General features: G+C 39.9%; 1 protein-coding gene across 1 annotated transcript in view; it reads right to left on the bottom strand.

Annotated features, from left to right (window-relative positions):
* Positions 1-25,429, bottom strand: part of LOC103681153 (androgen receptor) — a 189,486-nt gene that overhangs the window by 67,018 nt on the left and 97,039 nt on the right. Inside the window, exon 4 of the mRNA XM_040631425.1 lies at positions 16,067-16,218. Coding sequence (XP_040487359.1) covers positions 16,067-16,218 — 152 coding nt within the window. The remainder of the gene's footprint in view (positions 1-16,066; positions 16,219-25,429) is intronic.

The raw sequence follows: 25,429 nt of genomic DNA, 5'->3' as shown, positions 1-25,429 counted from the left end.
CTCTACCACATCTTAGTTGCTTTAAAATCTCTGAAGCTAATCAGAGGAAGGCTTATCTGCAGGACCCATTGTCTGTACATATTCCCTGATGTGAGTCAGCAAACTCGGGATTGTATTTCCTAGAACAGTGAGGGTCTCCTTGAAGCAATATATCAATCACATTCTGCTCCAAAGAGGGGTCAGGTCACTCACTAGTGTTGCTAGTAACGTAGGGGTCAAATGCTCACAGCATAATATAAGGGCTTGCTATTAGAAAGTGACCTTCTTCGTGCTGGATATGTGTTTAAGTTTTTGGCATTTCCCTAGGACATCTTAGGAGCATAGTGGATGTGTTAACAAACAAGGAAAAATGTTATGAAGATTGGGCCAAGGTGACATGGCCAAAGGAGAGCCACCTTATGGGAAGACATCTAATGCCCCCAAAGCGCTCTTTATTGTTTTATCTGGGATTCCAAGGAACAGAGTCCTGCCTTTATTTTCTATACAGGGTATCCAGTTTGTTCTCCCTCAGTATTCACTAATAAGCATTTTGATGAATAAGAGCTCATCTTTTTTGTTTTGTGGGAACCCAAAGAATGTGATCTCTACTTATACTCAGGGTAAGAGGTCAAGAACAGTGCGTGGTAGCACTAGGAACCAAAGTAAGAGAAACTGAGTCCCAAGGGAGACAAAAAACAAAAACCCTGGGGGGATAGAGCTGGAAAATGCAATTTGATTCTTATAGAGCCCCTCTACCTTCAAACACAGAGGGTTCCATGTTCGACTCTAACTTGGGGAGCCTGTTTTTTTTTTCCAGATAGAATTTACAGTTCTGCAATAGATTTTGCAGTCTCTACCAAAAAAAAGAAAACTACAGTATCTGAAAGCTACAACCCCCACACCATATCAGTGAAGTCAACTGATAGGTGAATATAGACAACTGCCTCCCTCCAATTCCTCAAAGGCAACTACCATTCTAAAGATTTTCCCATCGCAAAAGGTAGTGGCAGCTGGCCTCTATCACACGTTAGTAGTTGTAATCCTGTGTGACGGCTGGTGTGAACTTACTTGTACGTACTGAGTCTGCTATGCTGCCCTAAGTTCTCCTGCCCTGCTGGTTTTCCGATGTCCAAAATCCTCATGGTTTTCTAATGTCTACAGATGCTAATTCAGACCTGGATATCACCTCAGGCCATCACCCCTACAATTCTATCTGAAGTCAGCTATTGGCTGCTCAGAACTCAATCATCTCTCCCTAGTATAAAGTGATTTCACTGCTTCTGTTGTACCCACAAACCTAACACAATTCTAAGTCCTGTTAAGTGAAACATTTTTATTTCTCTCCACAGCCCTTCCTCTGCTTCCCTCTTCCCATTCTGTTCTTTCATCCTACCAAATGCTCAGTGCCTTCATTTGACCCTTGGCTCCCCAGAGCTTGCCTCTTTGATGCTTTATCTAAGCCTTCCTATTCCAGATAAAAGATAACAGAACCTGTTTCGAATCCCCTATGCCTTTCAAAATTTATGAGACTGGTGTTTCATGCCTCCAGAGTCCTGCCGGTGGATACACTGACAACCTAATTCCCCACAGTATTTCCCGATAATGGCTGAATGTGTCCCAGAAAGTAAAGTCTTCCGAAACAGCTCCACATATGGTGGGGGTATCAGACACTGTGACACATCATGCATGGCAAGATACTTTGAAACAGAGGGGCCTTTCATAATTTCTTAACACATAACATATGATTTTGGCTGTCTATATAGCCACCTGCCTCCCTCCAATTCCTCAAATGTGTCTAGCATTTCTAAAGATCTGCCTATCACATGCTCCTACCCCTAATCCCTGCTTTTGACCCAGTATTTCCACTGGTAGAAATGAGTCCTAAGAAAATTATAAAAAGAAAAAATGTAATGCACATGAATAAAACCTAACAACATGCAAACAATCTAAATATCTAACAGTAGATGCGTAAGAAAAAAAAAACCCTGTTATTCTATAAATTATGCATGCATGAAGGCAAGGCCTAAAAGAATGAGATACGTGTTAGTCAGATGTTGTGTGAAGGTGGTGGCCATTTAAAAAAGTCATTAGCAGAAAGTATAAATCTCCAGATAGGTGATGTAATTTCACATGTTTAAGATTGAAGGCTGAAGCCCATAAGGCACAATACAATCCAACAATGCATCTAAAATAAAATCGTGGCTTCATCAAGGTGAACCTTCCACTGAGGAAATCAGTCTAGCAGAGGGAAAAATATAAGTTAAGTACATTACTTAAAGGTAAAGTAAAAAGTGGTAAGAGCCAAAAGAGAGGGACTCATGAAGTGCTGTGGGTATACAGACAAGGGTTTGGTGCCTTTTGATGGGGTGGAGGCTTCATGGAGGAGGAGGCATTTGAGTGAGAAATGTAGGACTTAAGGATATGGAGATGCAGAGGGAGTAGCCTGAGTAAAGGTGAGGAGGAAGAAAAGTGTGGGCTTGCAACGGGATAACAGAATAGTTTAACTACATTGTAAGTAAAGCCTCCTACAGTATTTTGTCATGCTTGGATGTAAAACAAATACTGATCATCCATTTTAGGAACAGAATGAAAAATGGAACACAAATGACCAAGCTGGAATAAAATTAGATTAACATTCTTTTTTGGGGGGCGCCAGGGTGGCTCAGTTGTTAAGCGTCTGCCTTCGGCTCTGGGCGTGATCCCAGAGTCCTGGGATGGAGCCCCACATTGGGCTCCCTGCTCCGCTGGGAGCCTGCTTCTTCCTCTCCCACTCCCCCTGCTTGTGTTCCCTCTCTCGCTGGCTATCTCTCTGTCAAATAAATAAAATCTTAAAAAAAAATTTCTTTTTTGGGGGGGAGGCTTTGATTTAAATCAGTTAGTTTCTCTATAATTCTTTTTTTAAAGAATTATTTATTCACGAGAAGAGAGAGAGAGAGAGCGCGCCTCAGTGGGGGTGAGGGACAGAGGGAGAGGTAAAGAGAGAGAAGCCCATGCAGGCCTCATGCCCGTTGTGGAGCCCAACTAAGGGCCTGATCTCATGACCTGAGCTCAAACCAAAAGTCAGATGCTCAACTGACTGAGCCACCCAGGGACCCCTCTCCCTAATTCTTAATAACATTGTTTCTTTTGGCCTTTCATTTAAAACAATTACTGCATAATTTGTCCTATTTTTTTATTAATCTCTCTTACGACATTTATCAGAACAGTATTTAATTTTTGTTTCCACATTGATATCCTCCACTGAACTTTGAGATCTTTGAAAGGAGGACTGTGTCTCATTCATCACTGAATTTCCAGTATCAAGCAAAAGGCCTGGAATATGCATGCCTCACTGTGTGCTTATCTGTTGCTCCTGCCGGACTGAGATTTTTTTCATTTTATTTATTTATTTTATTTTTTAAAAATTTTTTATTGTTATGTTAGTCACCATACAGTACATCCTTAGTTTTTTTTAAATTTCTTTTATTTCTTTATTATTTTTTTTACTAATTTTTATTTTGTTATATTGGTCACCATAAAGTGCATCCCCAGTTTTTGATGCCATGTTCCATGATTCATTACTTGCATATAACACCCAGTGCACCAGGCAATACATGCCCTCCTTTTTCTTTTTTAAAGATTTATTTATTTATTTATTTGACAGAGATAGAGACAGCCAGCGAGAGAGGGACATCAAGCAGGGAAGTGGGAGGAAGAAGTAGGCTCAGCAGCAGAGGAGTCGATGTGGGGCTCTTCGATCCCATAACGCTGGGATCACGCCCTGAGCCGAAGGCAAACGCTGGAACCGTGCATGCCACCCAGGCACTCCGATACATGCCGCCCTCCTTAATACCCATCACTGGCCTAGCTCAATCCCCTCTGCCCAAAGCACTCAGTTTGTTTCCCAGAGTCCATAGTCTCTCATGGTTCATTCCCCCTTCTGTTTACCGCCCCTTCATTCTTCCCTTCCTTCTCCTACTGATCTTCCTATTTCTTATGTTCCATAAATGAGTGAAACCATATGATAATTGTCTTTCTCTGCCTGACTTATTTCACTTAGCATAATCTCCTCCAGTCCCATCCACATTGCTGCAAATGTGTAACCGTTCTTTCTGATGGCTGAGTAATATTCCATTGTATATATGGACCACATCTTCTTAATCCAGTCGTCTGTTGAAGGCCATCTCAGCTCCTTCCACAACTTAGCTATTACATCCTTGGTTTTTGATGTAGTGTTCCATGATTCATTGTTTGCATGTAACACCCAGTGCTCCATGCAATACGTGCCCTCCTTAATACCCATCACTGGCCTAGCTCAATCCCCTCTGCCCAAAGCACTCAGTTTGTTTCCCAGAGTCCATAGTCTCTCATGGTTCATTCCCCCTTCTGTTCCCCCCCTTCATTCTTCCCTTCCTTCTCCTACCGATCTCCCTGCTATTTCTTATGTTCCATAAATGAGTGAAAACATATGATAATTGTCTTTCTCTGCATGGACTGGACTGGAGGAGATTATGCTAAGTGAAATAAGTCAAGCAGTGGACTGAGATTTTTTACTCATCTATCCCTAGTTCTTAGCACAAGGCCTGACATATAATAGAGGCTAAATGTATACTTTATACTTTGATACAGGGCTGATTTTTCATTCATGTAATAGGAGGCGTTTTCCATAGTGTTTGGTTCACTTTATATTTCAAAGTCTGGCACTATGCAAGGAAACTTCCAGTTGCCTTACTTCATGTAATTCTTTTTTTAAAATATTTTACTTATTTATGAGAGAGCGGAGGGAAAGAAACCCAAGTGAACTCTGTACTGAATGCAGGGCTGGATGCAGGGCTCAATCTCATGACCCTGAGATCATAACCTGAGCCAAAACCAAGAGTAGGACTCTCAAACAACTGAGCCACTCAGGCACCCCAACCTCACATAATTCTTAAAATTACTCTGGGGATGGTCATCATCCTCCTCATTTTACAGGTGAGAAGACTAAAGGTCAGGGAGGAGATGTCATTTTCCCAAGGGCACACAGTTAACAAACATTGGACCTAAATCAAGTATTTTACCCTTATATTAATAGGGCTTCTAGGTAGAGAGCATTTAGTATCTTTGTAAGGTTCTTAGGTAGATGAGAAGTCACTCCACATATCCAAACCCCTTTCTTTTGTTTTCTACATCTATTTGTGCTCCCATGTGATCATAATCTGAACCTAAATTTGCTGGCTGGTTTTCATCAAGTTGCAAAAACAAATGGCAAAGAAAAACGTTTTCTAAATAACATGGACTATAGAGGAGTTTCTGGGGAGTCACGGAGGCTACACAGGTGGGGTGGCAGAAGAAGCAGGGCAGTGGGAAGTAGGAGGACTTTAGTCATGATCAACACAAGTAAAGGACCAATCCTGTCTGTATTTTGAAAATGAGCAGAGCTAAGGAACCTCAAGAACTGGATACCCACCTACTGATGGGCCCTGGGGACACTTGACAGGGTACTAACCATTCCCCAAACACATAGGGTTTTAGATAAGATCTGAAGGTGATTCAGGTCAGAGTTAGAGATAAGCAGTTTGCTACACATAGGTTTTGGTTGGCTCAGTTTTAAAAGGATCAGCATTGAAGAGTGAGTGGGGGTGGAGGGATGTACAGCCAATCTATGAGAAGCAGAATGAATTCCAGCATATCACCAGTGTTTCATTTTAAACACAATAGAGTCACAGATCATACCAAGGCTTTAACCTGTTTTTGAAAGAAATGCCCCTTACCCCAAACAACACCACCACCAACAACGAAAACAACACCACTACAACCAAACCACATTCCTCCAAGAGGTCCAAAGCAACAATAATATAGAAGGCAGCACTCTACATAAAAGACAGCCTGCCTTGGTTTCAAAAAATATCCATCCGGCTTCAGGAAAAGAAGCCTTAAAATTTTATTTACACAGGTGCTGGCTCAGGTTTCTATTGAATCTGGCCTCACCATACTTTAAAACATGTCTCTGGCTGGACAAGGGAAACTAATGGCTGAAGAACAGGGAGGATAATTTATGACCTTTGTTAGCTTGTCTCCTGGCCATTGGCTGTGGACCTGCTTACCAGGGAGGTCAGAAAAATCTTGATGATGAAGACACACAGAAAGCTCTGACACCTTCAAGTCCAAAGCCTGGAAGCCAAGAAAGGCAATGAAACATGTCCTTGCTGAGCTGTCTGGGGAATGTTACACACAGTGCCCTGGAGAGCAAAGAAGGAAAAGGAAGGAACTAATCTTTGTTATATTCTTATACAAATACTATTGGCCCTTCTGATCAGTAATTAAGTAACCCTGAAGAGGTGCATGTGTGTGTGTGTGTGTGTGTGTGTGTGTGTGTGTGTGAACCTTACATTACCAGGGGACTACCACAAATACCATTTCCCATCTTTCCTTTCTGGCTACCCAGGGGACACCATAAGTGTGTGTGTGTGCCAATAACTAAGGCTTCACTCCAGGAGAAGGAACCAAAACTTACTGGGCAACAGGAGCTGTGTTATACATCATTTAGTTCTTACAATAGCCATGGGAGCTATTACTCTCCTCACAGAAACACAGAGGAGCTAAGTGACTGGGGATTGAACTTAGGTCTACCTATTTCCCATGGCTGATGCATAATATAAAGTGAACCACTGACACATGGACACATCTGGAGTATCCATAAGATTTTAGAGATTTATTTTAAATATTTAGATTGTTACAGATTTACTGCTAAATTCTTCAAAACCATATAGTCCAACCACTTTATTATTCAGATGGAGGTTTTGTGATGCAAAGATGGAAAGAGACATGCCTAAGGCCAACGGGTAAGTCAACGGCAGAACCAGAGCCCCTTTGGTGCTCTTGCATTGCATCTTGTTCCACTATCTAGACAGCAGCCTACTTCCAAAAAGCCCCGAGATTAGAGTAGGACAGTAAGGCATAGCTCCGCATGGGGTGGGGCAGGCACAAAAGGCTGACTGAAGCCTGGTCAAGGGACCTGCAGCTTGTGATAAGGGGAACTCAACCACCTCTGCACTGTATAAAGTTTCCCAAGTTAGCCTCTTGCTTTCATGTAGTCCTGTCTTTGGTTAGTCTGCTTCCTCTTCCTTAAGTTCCTTTCCTACCCTTTTGTACCTAGCAAATTATTATGCATCCCTCAAGACCTAAATCAACCCTTAACTTTTTTGTGGAGTCTTCTCAAACTTTCCAGGTAAAACAACACACTTTCTCTGTATGCTCTAGGGGATTGCGTACTTATTTCTAGTACAACACTTATTTCACTCGGTTATGTTGAGAACTCTGCGTCATATTCACTTTGCAGCCACTAACTAGTTGTACGACTTTGGGAAAGTCACATTAACTCTTCTATGCCTCAGTTCCCCTTGCAAACTTGAGATAATAATAATAACCTACATCATAGGGTTGTTGTGAGGACAGTGAGAAAATGTCTATAAAGCAATATTGGGCATACTGAGTGCCCAATAGTTTTTGTTATTATCTCTTATCCCAGTGCCTGGTAGAGGTCTGGTGTACACATTAAGCAAGCACTCAAGTTGAATAAATGGACACCATGTGGGGAAAGTGACAGTCATCAGCCATTTTGGATATCACTTTAGTCAGGCTACTCCTTTGTGAATCCATAAATTCCTTATCAAAGACTAGACTAGACTAGTGGTCTGTAATCTTTTCTGTGTTATAGGACCTCTGAGAATCACATGAAAGCTATGAAACTGTCCCTAAAAAAATAAATAAATGTTTATACACATGAGACCTTGCAAGAATCTTCATACCATAAAATGACTTATAGAGCCCTTCTACTATAGACTAGAATTAGTACACATTCCCCTGCTAAAGGGAAAAACATATACTTACAGAAGATGCTCTTACACGCGGTGGAAGCAGAGGGGACCCCCAGGGGCTGAGCACTTTCTGGGAACCAAGGGCTGTTCTAAATGTTTATTATGCTGCCTCACATAATTCTTGGGGGTTTCAAGGTAACAATCTCTGTGACTCTGCTAATTGGTTGTGAGGCCAGAGAGCCCCTCAGATAAGAAACAAGAAATCTCTAGGAAGCCCTAATTTCTGCCAGTTATATGTTCTGTGAACCTGGAAAAGCCATTTCCTGTCTCTGAGCCTCAGTTTCCTTGCCCATAAAATGACTTGGTCAGCTTTTTAGATTTCTAAGTTTCTTTTCTTCACGTTTTAAAAGATTAGCATTTTAAGAGCCTGTGACTCCAACCACTGCAAATCTTTCATCTTTTCATTAAACTCATGGCTGAATTAGCCGTCCACAAAGTGAAAGAGATTGTAACCATGGGCTGTTAGGAATGTGTTTATGTAACTTATGGAACTGTGAGAAGCCCAGTCTCCAGGGCCCACATGCAGATACTACAATGAAATCAAGGTCCTTCCACATTATGACACATCTCAGGAGACAAAGGAAGATCAACATTTTAAAAGACAACAAGACTGTGACTTTTTACCTCTGTCCTAAAATATAGGATTTTCTGTTTTTGACATCAAAGAAGAGGAAAATAAATTTATTTTTCTACTGGCCCCATGGAAAACATTCTGTGGTACACTTTGAGAAGGCTCAAAGCCAAGGGTCAAGGAACTGGGACTCTACCATTTATATGCATATGCTCTGTTTCTGAGCTGTTCCCTTAGCTTGGTAATGAGCAAAATTCTCTTGAGAAAAGGTGTTAAATTATGCTTTCTGTTCTGTGGCTGTGTGATGAGACTGAATTAAAAGCCAGCAAGGCTGGTTGTATCAGAATCCGTATTTTCCCTATGAAGAGTAGGAGGTGGTGAAAGCACTATGGCTCACATGTCCCTGGCCCTACCTAATGAAGAAACTGCTGATGAACCACCAGCTCTTTTTAAGTATTTGGGGCTTTCTTAGGAAGAAAAGCTCCCTGTCAAATTAGTGCTACTCAGTGGCTCCTTGGTTTCTTCTCACAATATTTACGTCTTTCTTAACTTCTTTCTGTCATTTCTGACTCTATTGTTCCTTTTCACTGTTGTTTTTCTTGTTTGCCTAGGCATAACCTTTTCTTTCTACTTTGGGTTAGTATGTTTATATATTTGAGAGGCAGCTGTGCTATAGCAGAGTGACTGTTACCTTTGGACTCAGAACACCTGGATTCAAATTCCAGCTATTCCATTTACGATCTGTTGATTAACTGGCAAAGCCTCAGTTTGCTTATGTGGAAAACCAAAAGGATGACTGTGCCTTCTGTCCCAGATGATTGTGAAGTTCAAATGAGCAGTGGATATTGTGGCCCTGAATTCACTGAAGAGATTTAAAGATGTCCAGGATTGGGACACGTGGGTGGCTCATTCGGTTAAGCATCTGACTCTTGATTTCAGCTTAGGTCATGATTTCAGGGTCATGAGATGGAGCTCGGAGTCAGGCTCTGGGCCAGGTGAGGAGCCTGCTTAAGATTCTCTCTCTCTCTTTCTCTCTCCCTCTGTCCCTCCCCCCCCCCCCCCCCCGAACTTTCACATGCATGCTCTCTCTCTCTCAGGAAAAAAAGAAAAAAAGATGTCCAGGATTAGGATCACCAAGCTCCTTGAGGCAAGCTCTATATCTTGAGTATGAGAGCCCAATACCCCACATGTAGGAAGCACCCAGTAAATGTTTACTGGCTGAATGCATGAGCAGATTACTACCAGGCCTGTTCTTATGAGGTGTTCAGTAGAAGAAGGACCCTACTTTAGCCAGGAGCTGAGGAGATTCCATCGGGGTGCCCCAGGAACTGCAACAAAGACTGGAAGCAAAGGGACTGAGAATTCTAATCTTTATTCCCTTTATAAAGATTCATTCACCTCCAAATCTCAGTTTCTTCTTTTGTATAGGAGGAAGTTTCCTCTTCTGTACCGTCTTCTGGCAGGTAGAACTCACCTGCCTACTTGGAATGCTGAGAGCAGTTGTCTAGTCATGAAAAGGAGGGTGAACACCTGAATAATAGGTTCCAGAAGTATGCACACATAGCTATTACAACTGAAGAGATCGTTTTTTGAAATAATGGCTCATCACAGAGTTCGATCATTTTGAAGGATAACGTGTTTCTTGCTATGGGACTAGAACCCACAGAAGTAAGAAATAACTCCTACCTTTGGAGAAAAGGTGGTTCTAACATTTACCCTTGCAATAGAAGCCAACTGCAAAGATCTACTACACAGAGTTTCACAATTACCAAGAGATTCTGTGAAGGATAGAAAAAAAAGTTCTGGCTGCAGTATATGGGCTTTAAAAATGTAACAGATTGGGGAATAGTAACACAAGGTGGAAGCAGGCAATGGACTCAGAAGATCTTGCAAGTGACATAGCAACTTCTTGTTAATCATTATTTCATAAAATGTACATGCTATAAATAAGCAGGCACAGAGCACTATATAGCAGCAATGGCAAATTCTTGACATGGTTCCCAAACTGGGGACTAACAAGAGAGTTGAGCAGAGATCAACTGCAATGGGTTATAGAGCTAAATTATTTATTCTGAAGGCCTGTGTTCTAGTTTTGTTATGGGGACAATCAGAATTAAGCCAGCAAATGTGTAAAAACAAAGAATTATGGGGAAATATATGGCAGATCCATAACTCAGCTGACTACCTGGGCCCTGCTTTCTATCAGAGAGTTTTTCTGTACAGCTTAGTATCAGATGGTCCCCAAAATCCTTCCTCTTTACCACCTGAGTTTTATGTGGCATCGAGCAAAACTCATTCATATATATTTCATAGTTATCCATATGGTTGCAGTACAAAAGTCTAGAAAACATATGAAATATTTTCAATTTCTGGGTATTGTAAAAGGGAATGAGCTACTAGATCATTAGAAAAAAATGTGTCCTCTTCTAGGGGCGCCTGGGTGGCTCAGTCGTTAAGCGTCTGCCTTAGGCTCAGGGTGTGATCTCAGGGTTCTGGGATCGAACCCCACATCAGGCTCCTCCGCTGGAAGCCTGCTTCTTCCTCTCCCACTCCCCCTGCTTGTGCTCCCTCTCTCTCTGGCTGTCTCTCTCTGTCAAATAAATGAATAAAATCTTTAAAAAAAATGTGTCCTCTTCTAGCATTCCTGTATTAATTTACTTTTTTCCTGTTTACTAAAAAATGCTCAAGACCTAGAGGGCACCAGGCCAAGCATTCTGGACAAATAAGACATGCAAACTTTGGCCACTCAGAAGAATGTTTAAAATTAGATAAGCTAGAGAGTTACTAAAATACTAGAAGCTGGGAAAAAGTGAAATTTACTCTACAGATTTGCAAGCACAGGAGTGACCATCTAAAGCAGGAATCAAAAACTACAGTCCACAAGCCAGATCCAGTGTGCCACTTGTTTCTGTGTGGCTCAAGAGCTGAGAATGATTTTTAGGTTTTAAATGACTGAAAAAGATCAAAAGAAAAATATTCCGAATGGCATGTGAAAATTAAATGAAATTCCAATTTTAGTGCCCATAAAGTTTTATTGTAATACAGCCACACCCATTAGCTTATGTTATGTATTGTCCAGGGCTGCTTTCAGGCTACAAAGGCAGAATTGAGTAGTTGAGTCAGAGACCATATGGCCCACAAAGCCTAAAATATTTACTACCTGGTCCTTTATAGAAAAATTTGGCTGACTCCCTGATCTAAAGTCTGGCTTTGACATTTAGAAAAACCTGACATAGATAAAAGATAAGAGGACTCTGTGAAAAGTTATCTAGGATCAGTGCAATCAGAATCAGTCAATTCCTTGGCCAAAGATACCTGATCAAGACTCTGTTGAAGCTGCAAGCAGATCCTCCTAGCATAGTTAATATACCCCTGGGAAATGTTACTCAAAAAGCCAAGGAGTGAAGAGGACACTGAAAGGCATGAAAAACTCTCCACAAGACTCCAAACAAGAAGTTATATTCAATGCCACATGAGTTGAGGTGGGAAAGAGTGGATTTAAAGGACAGGAAGAGTTCAATGAGGGTTCACTTACATTTCTTCCCTCACAAAACCTGGGGTGAGAGAGGGAATCAAAGCCATACTTATATAAAATTTGCCAAGAATACTAAATTGAGACATATTGTAAACATCAGTGACGATGGTGTAATTCTTTGAGTCCAGAATGTAAACTATGGTTTCAGTTTTATGATGTATACCAAACAGCACTCCATGTGTACAAAACAAATGGATGTACAATCTCCAATGTTTTACTAGAAAATGTCCAAAAAATAGTAAATTCTTGAGCACATAGTGCACATGATGAATTAATTAACCCTCTTTGAAACATGATGTGGTAGAGATGGGGATTTATGTCCTGATTTTCCAGATGAGAAAATGGAAAAGAAAGGAAGTTATCCAACTATGGTCACAATGCTGGGGGAAGGGAAGCCCAGAGTCCTGAATTTTAACCTAGCTCATCCACAGTGCACTTTCTCAGCTGGCTTTATCCTCATCCTATAAACGATTTTTAAAAGAATGGGAGCTAGGATTCACCATCTGTTAGGAAGGCAAAACCGAAAATGCATATAGGTATAAACGCGTATTTGTTCACTGATGTAATAGTTTTGACAGTGACGATGTTTGTAATTTGTAGAACCATCGTAAAAAGTCAAAGCTGGAAAGGCATATTAAAAATATCTAGGCGTGCCGGGGTGTCTCAGTCTATTAAACATCCGACTCTTGATTTTGGTTCAAGTCATGATCTTGGGGTCATGAAATCCAGCCGGGCATCATCTTCCTCACTGGGTGTGGAGCCTGCTTGGGATTCTCTCTCTCTTCCTCTCCCTTTACCCCATCCCTACTCATGCTCACTCTGTCTCTCTCTATATATATATATTTAAAAAAATCTAGTAAAAGTCCCTTATTTTACAGACAGAGAAAATTAAAGTCCAAAGAGGAAAATTAATTATTCAAAGCCAGACAACTAAAAACCCTCTGTGCCCCTACTCCGTGTATGGGCATCACCTTCCTTTGACTTCCTGGACTTTTAGACAAAATTCAATATGCCTTCCCCTGTCACCTCCCTGCTCATCCCATCACCGCACCAACTAGCTGATTCTCCTCATGCCTGTTTCTAGCCCACAGATTATCCTCCAACTGCATGAGCATATATGAACATGCACACACACACATTCACCAAGTTTCATCAACCAGATTTTAATGATTTTACCCCCATGGCCTAGCATGATTATTTTTTTTTAATCTCAAAATATGCAGATACCTCCCTGACTAGACTAATCCTCACCCCAAACTCCCAGAATTACTGACAACGAGAAAATATGGGGCTCCTTCCTCTTCTTCCTCCTCAATAAGAAAACCTGGCTAGATAACAATTGACTCTGTGCTGAGTCTTGCACCAAAAACAGCATTAAAGCCTCATGGTTTATGAACTAACAAAGCTAGAAATGGATTTCTGTCTGATGTGCCAGGCTTTTAAGTCTTGTACCTGTGCCCAGTCCAGAGATTTCTGAAACCATGAATAAAGTGGTAATCAACACTCTGAATACTCAGTCTGACTTAACTGACAACAACAAACAAATGAGGAAAAGAAAGATTTGTGCTCCCACTCTCTCCAAGACAGGTGGAATTCCAAGTTTCAACAAGGCAGATTCAGAAACACTTTCATAAAGGCCACTGGGGCAATAAGGACACATTGTAAAAATGGGGGATAAACAAATCAATAAATGTTCTTTGTGGATAATATGACAGCCCCCTGCCTTCAAATAGAGTTAATGACAACAGTAAACTCCAGCCAACAAGCTTTACAAATGGGAGGAGAAAGAAAATGCCTTCTTCTTCTTTTTTTTTTTTTTTTTGCTTTTTTTTGTTGTTGTTGTTTGTTTGTTTTTAACCACCTTCTCCTGTCCCTCAAAGGACTCAAGACGGGAACCTGGGGTTCATATTCCAAAGCTCCATAGCTTTCTAAGAAATCCATTTGTGACTATTCGTATTTCAAATGGTCAAGAGTATTTGGCCCCATGACCTCACGGAGGCTCATTTTCTCAAAGAAAATATTACCAAGTTTCTCTAACTTAAGTGATTCTAGGATCTAGAGCATTTTGAGACCTTGCTGGATTTCCAAGTATTCTGTAAGTTGAGTGATTACCCCTTTCCACTTCCCTATTCTCAAACAGCCCAAGATCCACATCATAGCACAGCTCCTCCCAGGCAGCCCTGCCAGTTGCCATTCTGCCTTTCTCCCTCCTTTAGCCCTAACTTCTGCAGAAAGCTTCCATGTGGAATATGTTATGACAGCAAAATATTCCCTTTTACAATATGTTTGATCACTTTCCCTGTTTTCCAAAAATAACAATATTGTGACCCAGATTTGTAAAACCAAGAGGCAGCATCAAATACAATCTAATCTATCTGACTGTTGAATTTGCTTGTTCAGTTGCTTACTTGAACTCTTTCCCCATCTGATATGGCTGCTATTACTGTGGTGTCTGGGCTTACTGACACACACTATCTCTAGATGAGTGCTCTGGTTTATTCTCTGCTCTATAGGCAGGGCCTACTGGATGATGGGGTAGGAGGAGGAAGCAGATTCTAACTGGGGAAATTGGGGGTGATCTGATATCTTTGGGCTGTTCTTCACTTTCTTTTCTGACAGCCATCCTTCTGTAAGTACTCTTAAGAAAGGCAGGGATTGCTCTCTGTGTCTCTTTCTAAACTGCCTAGGTCTAGGTACTGGGGCCCTGGACCTCATACTAGCCCAGCACAAGCAGTAGCAATAGGCCACTTGGGGGTATGGAAGGAACATGCAGCATGCTTTCAGTAATACTAAGAGTTAGCTGTCTCCTTATTGCTTTGGGGACTGGAAGAAAACAAAATAACAATTTTCTGTTTTAGAAGTATTCCTGCCACCTGTCTAAAATAATGAAAAGGCACTCATCATTCCAATTGGCTGTCAATGGGGGAAACCAGTAAAGGACACCTGCTTTGCACCTTTTCTCTAGATGCCAAGAACTCCCTGGTGCTTCGGCTGTCCTCTGGTGGATGCTATCACATTTCTGATGAAAGGTGTGGCTTATATACTTGCCACTTTTAAAAGTGTCCTCCGGGTTTGTAGCTCTTACCTAAGGAAAGACTGTTTTGGTTCTGACTTGGAATTCAACACCTCTAGGCCAGTGAGAGAGAAGGAAAGGTTTTGGCAGGAAGTATTTCCTTTGTGGAAAGCGGAGATAGGAGTAGATACTACTGGTGTTTGGCAACTGGGTTTGCCCCCAGAGCAGAGCATCTCTGTCTAGGTGCTGCTTATCAGTGTCCCATTGAGAAAAGAAGTCCTTAGTACAGAATGGAGAATGAAGTGGAGAAACAGGAGGTTTGAGCCCAAGTTGACTGGGAAGGAAGGAATCATTAACATATATAGAAGGTCTGGAAATGGGAGTTCTTACTGTAGGACATAGGCTGAGCACCTCTAGGAGCTGATCAGACATGAATTGTTCTAAGCTAAATAAGACTAAAAAGCCAGGGCTTGAACCCACTTAGCCAAATATAAGATGCAATTTAGCATGAGGTGCTATACCAATGGATAGCCCCTGAGGGAAAACCTATGGAGAGAATAAAAGTGTTTTATCACTTGAGATCCCTATTTACCTGAGGCTATTAATGCAAAGAGGCCCCAAGGAGGCAGCAGCAGGAGGGAGCAGGTGCACAGACTGATGGTCTGCTGAACAGCAAGAACACTTCCTTTCTGGGGCTGAGGCCAAGGAGACTTTGTGAAAAAACAGTCCCATATACACTACAGAGGATGGGTGGGGACTCAGTTGGTGTTTCTCCATTTCTAACTTCTCTAATACAATTTTTCCCCTCACTACACAATAGAGTGAAACACAAGCAGTGAAGAAATTAGAACTTTACAAATCATTAATTTTCTTCCATCCTTAGGACCACGCCAAGATCTAAGCACCAGATAGGACCACCGTCATTGACTACATTGCCTGTCCTACCAAGGTTGCCAAAGCCAGGGGACTAGCAAATAGAAAAACTTCCTTCTTTAGGTTCTTAGGTTCTTTGAGAGGTTCCCGCCAGTGACCTTATCTCTGAGATGATAAAATCCTGGGCTCTGGAAGATTGGTGTGTCTCTCTATAAGATTAAGGAGAAAGGGAAAAAGGAGTGTGCAAGACCCTTTACCTTCAGCGGCTCTTTTAAAGAAGACTTTGCAGCTTCCACAAGTGAGAGCTCCATAGTGACAGCCAGAAGCTTCATCGCCGCAGATCAGGCAGGTCTTCTGGGGTGGAAAGTAATAGTCAATGGGTAGAACATGGTCCCTGGCAGTCTCCAAACTGAAAAGACACATGAGAAACAATGCAATACATGTCAGTGGCTGGCAGAGATAAGAGAATAGAAGTCGAAGGTCTTCAGGAGCCAACTTACATGTATAAATTATTAATTTTTATAAAATAAAATTATTCCTTACTTAATTGAGTCTGTGTGAAGCTGATTTTTTCTGGTACTTCTACGGATGGTGTTCATACGCTTTCCTGTCATGTGGGCAGAGCCTTTTTGGATCCTGCTAAGGAATTCAAGAAGTTCTCTGGGATCAGCCAGTCTCAAGGGCTAAGTTTACATGAGGGAAGGATGAAGACAGAAACCTGAGGTTAGGGGCGCCTGGGTCACTCAGTCAGTTAAATGTCTGCCTTCAGCTCAGGTCATGATCCCAGGGTCCTTGGATCGAGCCCTGCATCAGGCTCCCTGCTCAGCGGGGAGCCTGTGTCTCCCTCTCCCTCTGCCACTCCCCCTGCTTGTGTGCTCTCTCGGTCAAATCAATAAACAAAATCTTAAAAAAAAAAAAAAAAAAAATCTGAGGTTAAGGTATTTAACTTAAGGGGATTCGGACAACAATTTCAGAGCAGTTAAATGGTATAAACCCAGCTCTACGGCCTTACCTTACCAAAGGGAGACCTAAGGTAAAAACATCTAAACAAAGCAGTTTGGTATGCTTTGCTCTAGTTCTCTGAGCCTCACTCTCACCTGTCAATAATATTGTCCATCCTACAAAGCTACTGTTGTGAGTGGCAGTATAAATTGTATAAAAGGATAAAAAGCCTTTAAAACAAATAATACACAAGTGATGGATCACGATTAGTGTTATCATACCAGCCTGACTTGGTCTTTCTTTCCCCCATTCCTTCACTTAGCCATCTCTGTAGATCATATGGACATCCGCTCTCCCCCATTCTACAACATAAAGCAGCAGAATCCTTATGCCTGGGGCTCTTGTTGGGAAATGATACACAGTGATGCTGGAAATTTCTCAGGCTATCATCTCAACACTTGGCCATTAAAATACTCATAGGGTCCTTAGATTAGGATGGAGCTTCAGGGGTCACCTAGTCTAAACCTCCTATCTCTAAGAAGATGTGTGTCTGAATCCCTTCAGATGGATGTGAAGGAGAGGGTCAGAAAGTGAATCCTGAAACCTTAATGGAAGCGTAATTCTGAGTCTCCCATAGTAATTAATTCAGGTTTAAACAAATGAAACATGGTTCTTTTAAGCAAGGGTCAATTTTTTTTCTCTCCTATGTCCTATGTCTAAGCATTCAACAAAACTCAAGTGACCTCCTGGGTTAATCTGCCTAAGGTAGATGTCAACTGTCCATATTCTCATCTACAGGAATGCAGCCATATTTTTTATGAGAACTTCTTCCTTACTAAGGAAGGAAAACAAGCCTTAATGGCAGCCTATTTGTTGTGCTGGGTGCTTTCTACACTTCAAACAACTCCAAGAAACATTTTTTTTCTCATTATATCATATGAAGAAAGATTCAGAGAGGTGAAACCCAAAATGACTTGACAACAAGCCCAGGATATCTGGCTCCAAATCAATACAGTTTCCATTACCCTATCATCTTCCTGCCACTCTCTCACTTTCTACATATGGCTCTTTGATTATCATGCTTAGCATAGTCATCAGAATCCAAAAAAGCATGAAATGTTATCCTTCCCTCAATAACCACGGATCAGCCCTGGCAGGGCAAGAGCAAAGAAAATTTTTGCTTAGGCTATAGCTGACAAACAGTTTACCTCTAAGACACAAATATTAGCCTTTATTCAAGTCCCAAGTACAACAGAAAGCACTAAAAAAATTTGGCTGATATGAAAACCCAGCAGCTGGCTATGGTGGCCTATCTTTCTCCCTCACAAGCTCTCTCTTTCCTGACTTGACTTTTGGAAAGCCAGCAGGAGTTTGTCCACAAACCAAGACTAGCAGGACCACAAGTTCCACAGGAAAATAGCGCACTTCCCATATATAAGTGGGCCAAATGTTAAGAGCATCATTCCCTTGGCTAAAAATGTCATTTCCTTGGGTAAACAGTGTACCCCCTCTTCATTCATGAAGCAAGGAGAAGCAGAAGTTTTTTTTGTTTTTATTTTTGCAACTGCCTTCATCCTTTTCTCTCTTTTTTTGACTTCTGGAAGCCATTCAAATAAAGTAAAAAAAAAAAAAACCCAACAGCATGTATTTAGGCACTTAATGTGCCAGGCCATTTCATATATATCATCTCACTTAATGTCCCCCTCAAACTCTGCCAGGTAACTCCATATCATCCCTGTATTGTTGGAGAGGAAGCTATTGTTCAGGAAAACTGAACTTGTTCAAGATCACTCATCTCCTAAGTGGGAATGCCAGATTCCATCTTAGGTAAGTCTGACTCCAAAGTGCCAATTCATAACCCATGACTAACCATGTTATAAAATTGAAGGCTGAGATTAGATAGACTGACTCAACCCCTAGCATCTAGCCCTATGAACAAAGCAAAGGGCTAGGTGCTGGGGATATCGTCATGATTGATATATTATTCTTGCCTCTAAGAAACCTACTATTTAGTACAGAGGACATACAGGAAGTAAGAAACTGTAAAATAACAATAGATGATATAATAAAGTAGAGTACAGATTGCTGCAGATGAAGAAGCACCTCAAAGACAGGAATGTTTTTTTGAAAGGTATAAAGGTATATGTGGATAAATGAGAAGATGATGATATTGACAGTAATTGTTATCATATGATTGGAAAATAAATATTAGATATACAATATGGAAATCTGCATAGATAAGAGGTCTTTTTGAAAAGAGCCTTTAAGGAACAGAAATTTTCATCTATATTAAAATTCAAAATACAGTTCAAATTGTTGAACATAATCTAATTAATCAAATTTATAATCAATGCTTAAGGACTGAAGAAAGTCTCAATATTTTATTTAGATATACGTTTAATAAAATGCACCATTTACAAAAATAACTATAAAAGAGGAGGAAGAAGAAGAGAAATAATAAAGACGATTTTAGAATTTGAACTTTTCCTAATCCCATTTTTACTAAAGGCCTGAGATGTCTGTTAAACTCTCCAGGCTGGTCTCTGCCTACCTAACGCCCCTTTTTCTGGAAAAATATTTTGGATGCACTTTCACTGACCCTGGCCTAGTGTGAACAAAAGGCACATTTCAGTTCTGCCTCATGGGCTGACCTTTGGGCCCTAGAAATGAAAACTGCAACCTATCGCAGGTTTATATCCTAGAAACTCATGCACATATGTACAAGGAAGGAGGTGTGGGAATGGTCATAACAGCTTTATTTATAAAAGCAGAAATGATAAACATCCACTAAGAGGAGAAAGGAAAAATTACAGCACACTCATTCAATAAACCACAATTCAGCAGAGACAAGGAAGAGAATACAGGTACACATAGGTAAATCTCACAAGCTAATGTTGTATAAAATACATAAATCACAATAGCCTACATATTATATGATTCTATTACATTGGTTACTTCTAAGGGGAGACTGTGGTTAATGATGTAAGGAAGGAGGATACAAGTTGATTTATGCATTCATTTAAAAATATTAAGTGTCAACCACATACCAGGCACCATTCTAGGTTCTGGAGTTAGAGCAGTAAACAAACAAAAAAATGGTTTTAATGTTCTTATTCTTTAATCAGGGCTCATGAGTGTTCATTTTATTATTATGCCGTATAACTAACTTATATGATACATGCATGCTTTATATGGCTATAACAGCATATAGTGAAAGAAAAAATAACCTGAGAAGTTTCTAACATCTTCCTAAATAACATCCTAAGTGCAAGAACAGCAGAGGTTTGCTTTGAGAACAAGTAAGCTCATAATTTGCATGCAACATTTGTATTTCTTTTTGCCTCCCCTGGGTTACATTCTCACTTATTATCCCTATGCAGGACATTCAGTTTTATCAGTCTGAAGGAGAAGCGCTGCCATATAAAACGGAAGTTTCCCAAACCAGAATACCATTTGCTTTTCTTCAACAGGTTCACAAATAAGTAAAATTTATAATCAATGCTTATAATCAACACTAGAAGCTATAGGACTACAAATGCCAGCTCAGCTATGGGGAAGTTGGGCTCAGAAATCTTCAGCACCTAGGTATAATCTCAGTCTGTCTGTCTTTCAGACTTGAAAATACCTTAAAGGGTCTGACTACTTTAAGCAAGTTCCCCAAGGATTGTGGAACCAAGGTGAAATGCAAAAGTCACAGACTAGTTTTCTTGTTTGGAAGATGAATGTCAACTCAGCAGGGCTTTGGAGCCAGGCAGAGCTGGGCTGGAATCCTGCATCCACCACTGAAACTTGGTCCCAGTCATTAAGGTTCTTTGAACTCTATTTGTCTCATTTGGAGATTGGGGATACTTTCTAACCTAAAAGGCTTTTGTGAGAATTATATTAAATGGTGCATGTTAAGCTGCATTGTAAGTAATAGGTTGCCTTCACCTTTTGCCTTACCATAAAAATGAGGGAGAAATGTCCTTATTCTTATCCATATTTTCCCTGATGTTTAGTAACTTAAAATATTTTTTTTGTTAATCACATTGTGGAATAGAATGACAACTCTACATGAATTTTTAAGATAAAAATTCATAAGAAATTAATTATTCTCCCCTCATAAGTCTCTTGTGCTTATTTCTTTGTGGGCACAAGGGTTACTTCAGTGGAGAAATTGACAAAGTAACAATGTAAGACTGGTAGCTTCTTTTCGCCCTGCAAGCCTGAGATTTGAAATTTGATGACTGCCTGTCCAAGAGGACAGTCAGGTTTTCTTTTTTTTAAAGATTTTTTATTTATTCATGAGAGAGAGAGAGAGAGAGAGAGAGAGAGAGAGATTGAGAGCACGAGCAGGGTGGAGGTTCAGAGGGAGAGGGAGAAGCAGGATCACCTCTGAGTGGGGAGCCCAACATGGGGCTTGATCCCAGGACCGCAGGATCATGACCTGAGCCTAAGGCAGATGCTTAACCAACTGAGCCACCCAGGTGGCCCCAGTCATTTTTTTTTGAAAAATACTACCCAATTGCTAAAACTAATACATGAGTTCAACAAAGGTGCAGGATATAAAATTAATGTGCAGAAATCTGTTACATTTCTGTACACCAATTAATGAAGCAATAGGAAAAGGAAATAAAGGAATCAATACCATTTACAATTGCACCAAAACCCAGAAGATACCTAAGAATTAACCTAATTAAAGAGGTATAATAACCGTACCTTGAAAACTATAAGACACTTATGAAAGAAACTGAAGAGGACACAAAGAAATAGAAAAGCATTAAAAGGTCTATACTACCCAAAGCTATCTACACATTCAATGCAATTCCTATCAAAATAACAACAACACTTTTCACAGAGCAAGAACAGACAATCCTAACATTTGTATGGAACCAGAAAAGACCCTGAATAGCCAAAGGAATGTTGAAAAAGAAAACCAAAGCAGGAGGTATCACAATTCTGGACTTCAAGCTGTATTACAAAGCTGTAATCATCAAGACGGTATGGTACTGGCAAAATAACAGATACATAGACCAATAGAACAGAATAAAGAATCCAGAAATGGACCTATAACTGTATGGTCTACTAATCAACACAGCAGGAAAGAATATCCAGTTGAAAAAAGACAGTCTCTTCAACAAATGATGTTGGGAAAATTGGACAGCCACATGCAGAAGAATGAAACTGGACCACTTTCTTACAGGACACACAAAAACAAATTCAAAACAGATGAAAGGCCTATTGTGAGACAGGAAACCATAAAAATTCTAGAGAACACAGGCAGAAACCTCTTTGACCTTGGCCATAGCAATTTCTTACTAGACACGTCTCCAGAGGCAAGGGAAACAAAAGCAAAAATGAACTATTGGGTCTTCATCAAGATAAAAAGCTTCTGCACAGCGAAGGAAACAATCAATAAAACTGAAGGGAAGTCTACAAAATGGGAAAAGATATTTGAAAATATCTATCTGGTAAAGGGCTATTATCCAAAATCTATAAAGAACGTATCAAACTCAATGCCCCAGAAACAAGTAATCCAGTTAAGAAATGGACAGAAGACATGAATAGATAATTTTCCAAAGAAGACATCCAGATGGCTAACAGGCACATGAAAAGATGCTTGACATCACTCAACATCAGCTAAATACAAACCAAAACTACGATGAGATACCATGTCATACCTGTCAGAATGCCTAAAATTAACAACACAAGAAACAACAGGTGTTGACAAGGGTGCGGAGAAAAGAAATCTTGCACTGTTGGTGGGAATACAAACTGAAGAGCAGTATGGATGTTCCTTAAAAAGTTAAAAATACAACTACCCTATGACCCAGCAAGTGCACTACTAGGTGTTTAACTAAAGGATACAAGAGTATGGATTCAAAGGGGTACATGAACCCCAATGTTTATAGCAGCATTATTAACAATAGCCAAAGTATGGAGAGAACCCAAATGTTCATCGACTGATGAATGGATAAAGAAACTGTGGTAAATACATACAATAGAATATTACTCAGCCACCAAAAAGATTGAAATCTTGCTATTTGCAACAACATGGATGGAGTTAGAAAGTATTATGCTAAGTGAAATAAGTCAGTCAGAGAAAGACAAATACCATATGATCTCACTCACATGTGGAATTTGAGAAAGAAAACAGATAAACATACACGAAAGGGGAGGAGAAAAAAAGGAGAGAAGAAAACAAGCCATTAAGAGGCTCATAATGATAGAGAACAAACTGAGGGTGGATGGAGGGAGGTGGGTGAGGGTTGGCCTAGATGGGTAATGGGTCTTTGTTAATTATTTATTTTAAAAATTCCAGTATAATTAACATACAGTGTTATATTAGTTTCAGGGGTACAATACAGTGATTTGACAATTCTATATGTTAGTCAGTGCTCATTACAATAATTGTACTCCTAATCCCCTTCACCTATTTCACCTATCCCCCCCATCCACCTTCTCTTGATGTGTTGAAATCAATTGTCTTCCTGTATATTAGCAAGGAATAATTTAAAATTGATAGAACACAGTTCATTCATTATAATAAAATAACAATAAATTTTGCAAAAGTAGTGTTAAACCTATGAAACTCTGTGGAATAATAAGATATAAATAAATGGAAAATCATTTCATTTTCATTGGTTATAAGCTTTAATATTGTTAAGATGACAATATTCCCCATAGACTCAAGGCAAAAAGGCAAAATTCCAGCTGGCTTCTTAGCAGAAATTGAAATGTTTACTGTAAAATTCATATTGAAAAAACGTGGAATAGCCAAAACACATGAAAGGATGCTTAACATCACTAATCATCAGGAAATGCAAATTTCCTGAGATGTCACCTCACACCTGTCAGAATGGCTAAAATACATGCCATGCAATACCTGCCCTCCTTACTACCCATCACCAGCCTATCCCATTCCCCCAGCCGAGATGTGCTTCAACAGATGATTGGATTAAGAAGATGTGGTCCATATATACAATGGAATATTACTCAGCTATCAAAAAGAACAAGTTCTCAACATTTGCTGCAACATGGACGGCACTGGAGGAGATTATGCTAAGTGAAATAAGTCAAGTAGAGAAAGAAAATTATCATGTGGTTTCTTTCATCTATGGAACATAAGAACTAGGAAGATCGGTAGGAGAAGAAAGGGATAAAGAAAGGGGGGATAATCAGAAGGGGGAATGAAGCATGAGAGACTATGGACTCTGAGAAACAAACTGAGGGCTTCAGAGGAGAGGGGGGTGGAGGAATGGGATACGCTGGTGATGGGTAGTAAGGAGGGCACGTGTCCTGTGTTTTTTATTTTAGCCATTCTGACAGGTGTGAGGTGACATCTCAGGAAATTTGCATTTCCTGATGATTAGTGATGTTAAGCATCCTTTCATGTGTTTTGGCTATTCCACGTTTTTTCAATATGAATTTTACAGTAAACATTTCAATTTCTGCTAAGAAGCCAGCTGGAATTTTGCCTTTTTGCCTTGAGTCTATGGGGAATATTGTCATCTTAACAATATTAAAGCTTATAACCAATGAAAATGAAATGATTTTCCATTTATTTATATCTTATTATTCCACAGAGTTTCATAGGTTTAACACTACTTTTGCAAAATTTATTGTTATTTTATTATAATGAATGAACTGTGTTCTATCAATTTTAAATTATTCCTTGCTAATATACAGGAAGACAATTGATTTCAACACATCAATCTTGTATTCTGCAACTTTGCTGAATCAATTTATTAGTTCTGATAGTTTATTACGGGTTCTTCAGGATTTTCAATATAAAAGATTATATCATCTGTGAATAAAGGGTAACCTTTATTTCTTCCTTTCCAGTATAGATGCCTTTTAGTTTTTTTAGGGTTTTTTTTTGGTTTTGTTTTTTCCAACTGCCCTGGATAAAACCTCTAGTGTAATGGTGCACAGAAATGGTGAGAGCAGACATCCTTGTCTTGTCCCCAATCTTATTAGGAAAGTTCTCAGTCTTTCACTCAGGTATGATGTTAGTTGTGGTGTCTTCATAGATATCCACTTGCAGTTTAAGTATGTTCCCTCCTATTTCTGTTGTTGAATGTTTTAATCATGAAAGAATGTTAGATTTTTTTGCCAACTTTTTCTACATGTATTGAAATGATCACGGGGCCTTTATTCTCTTAAATACAGTACAATATATTAAATAACTGATTTTCAGCAGTTAAACCAATCTTCCCTTCCTGAGAGAAATCCCAATTTTACATAATTGAGATAAATTCATCTTGGTAATTATAATCCTTTTTATTTGTTGCTGAATTTGGTTTGGTATTTCATTGAAATTTTTTTCTTATTAGTATTCAAAAGTGATACTGGTCTGTAGTTTTCTTTTTGTGTGATATCTTTGGTTTTGTTACTGGGTAACACTGGCCCCACAGAATTAGCTGGGAAGTGTTTCCACCTCTTCTATTTTTTGGAAGAATTTGTAAAGAATTGATACTAACTCTTCTGTGAATGTTTGATGGAATTCACCAGTGAAGACAACTAGGTCTGGGCTTCCCTTTGTGGTAAGCTCTTTCTTTTTCTCTTTCTCTTTCTTTTCCTTTCTTTCTTTCTTTCTTTCTTTCTTTCTTTCTTTCTTTCTTTCTTTCTCCTTTCTTTTTCCTTTTTGAATTTGGAAGGCAATGTTTATTTATCTGTATAACTTCTGGTGCCCTGGT

Source organism: Ursus maritimus (genome assembly GCF_017311325.1).
Source record: "Ursus maritimus isolate PB19 chromosome X unlocalized genomic scaffold, ASM1731132v1 scaffold_X1, whole genome shotgun sequence".
In the NCBI taxonomy this organism is placed as follows: domain Eukaryota; kingdom Metazoa; phylum Chordata; class Mammalia; order Carnivora; family Ursidae; genus Ursus; species Ursus maritimus.
Note: the sequence above shows the minus strand (reverse complement) of the source record. Positions and strands in the feature narration are given on the sequence as shown.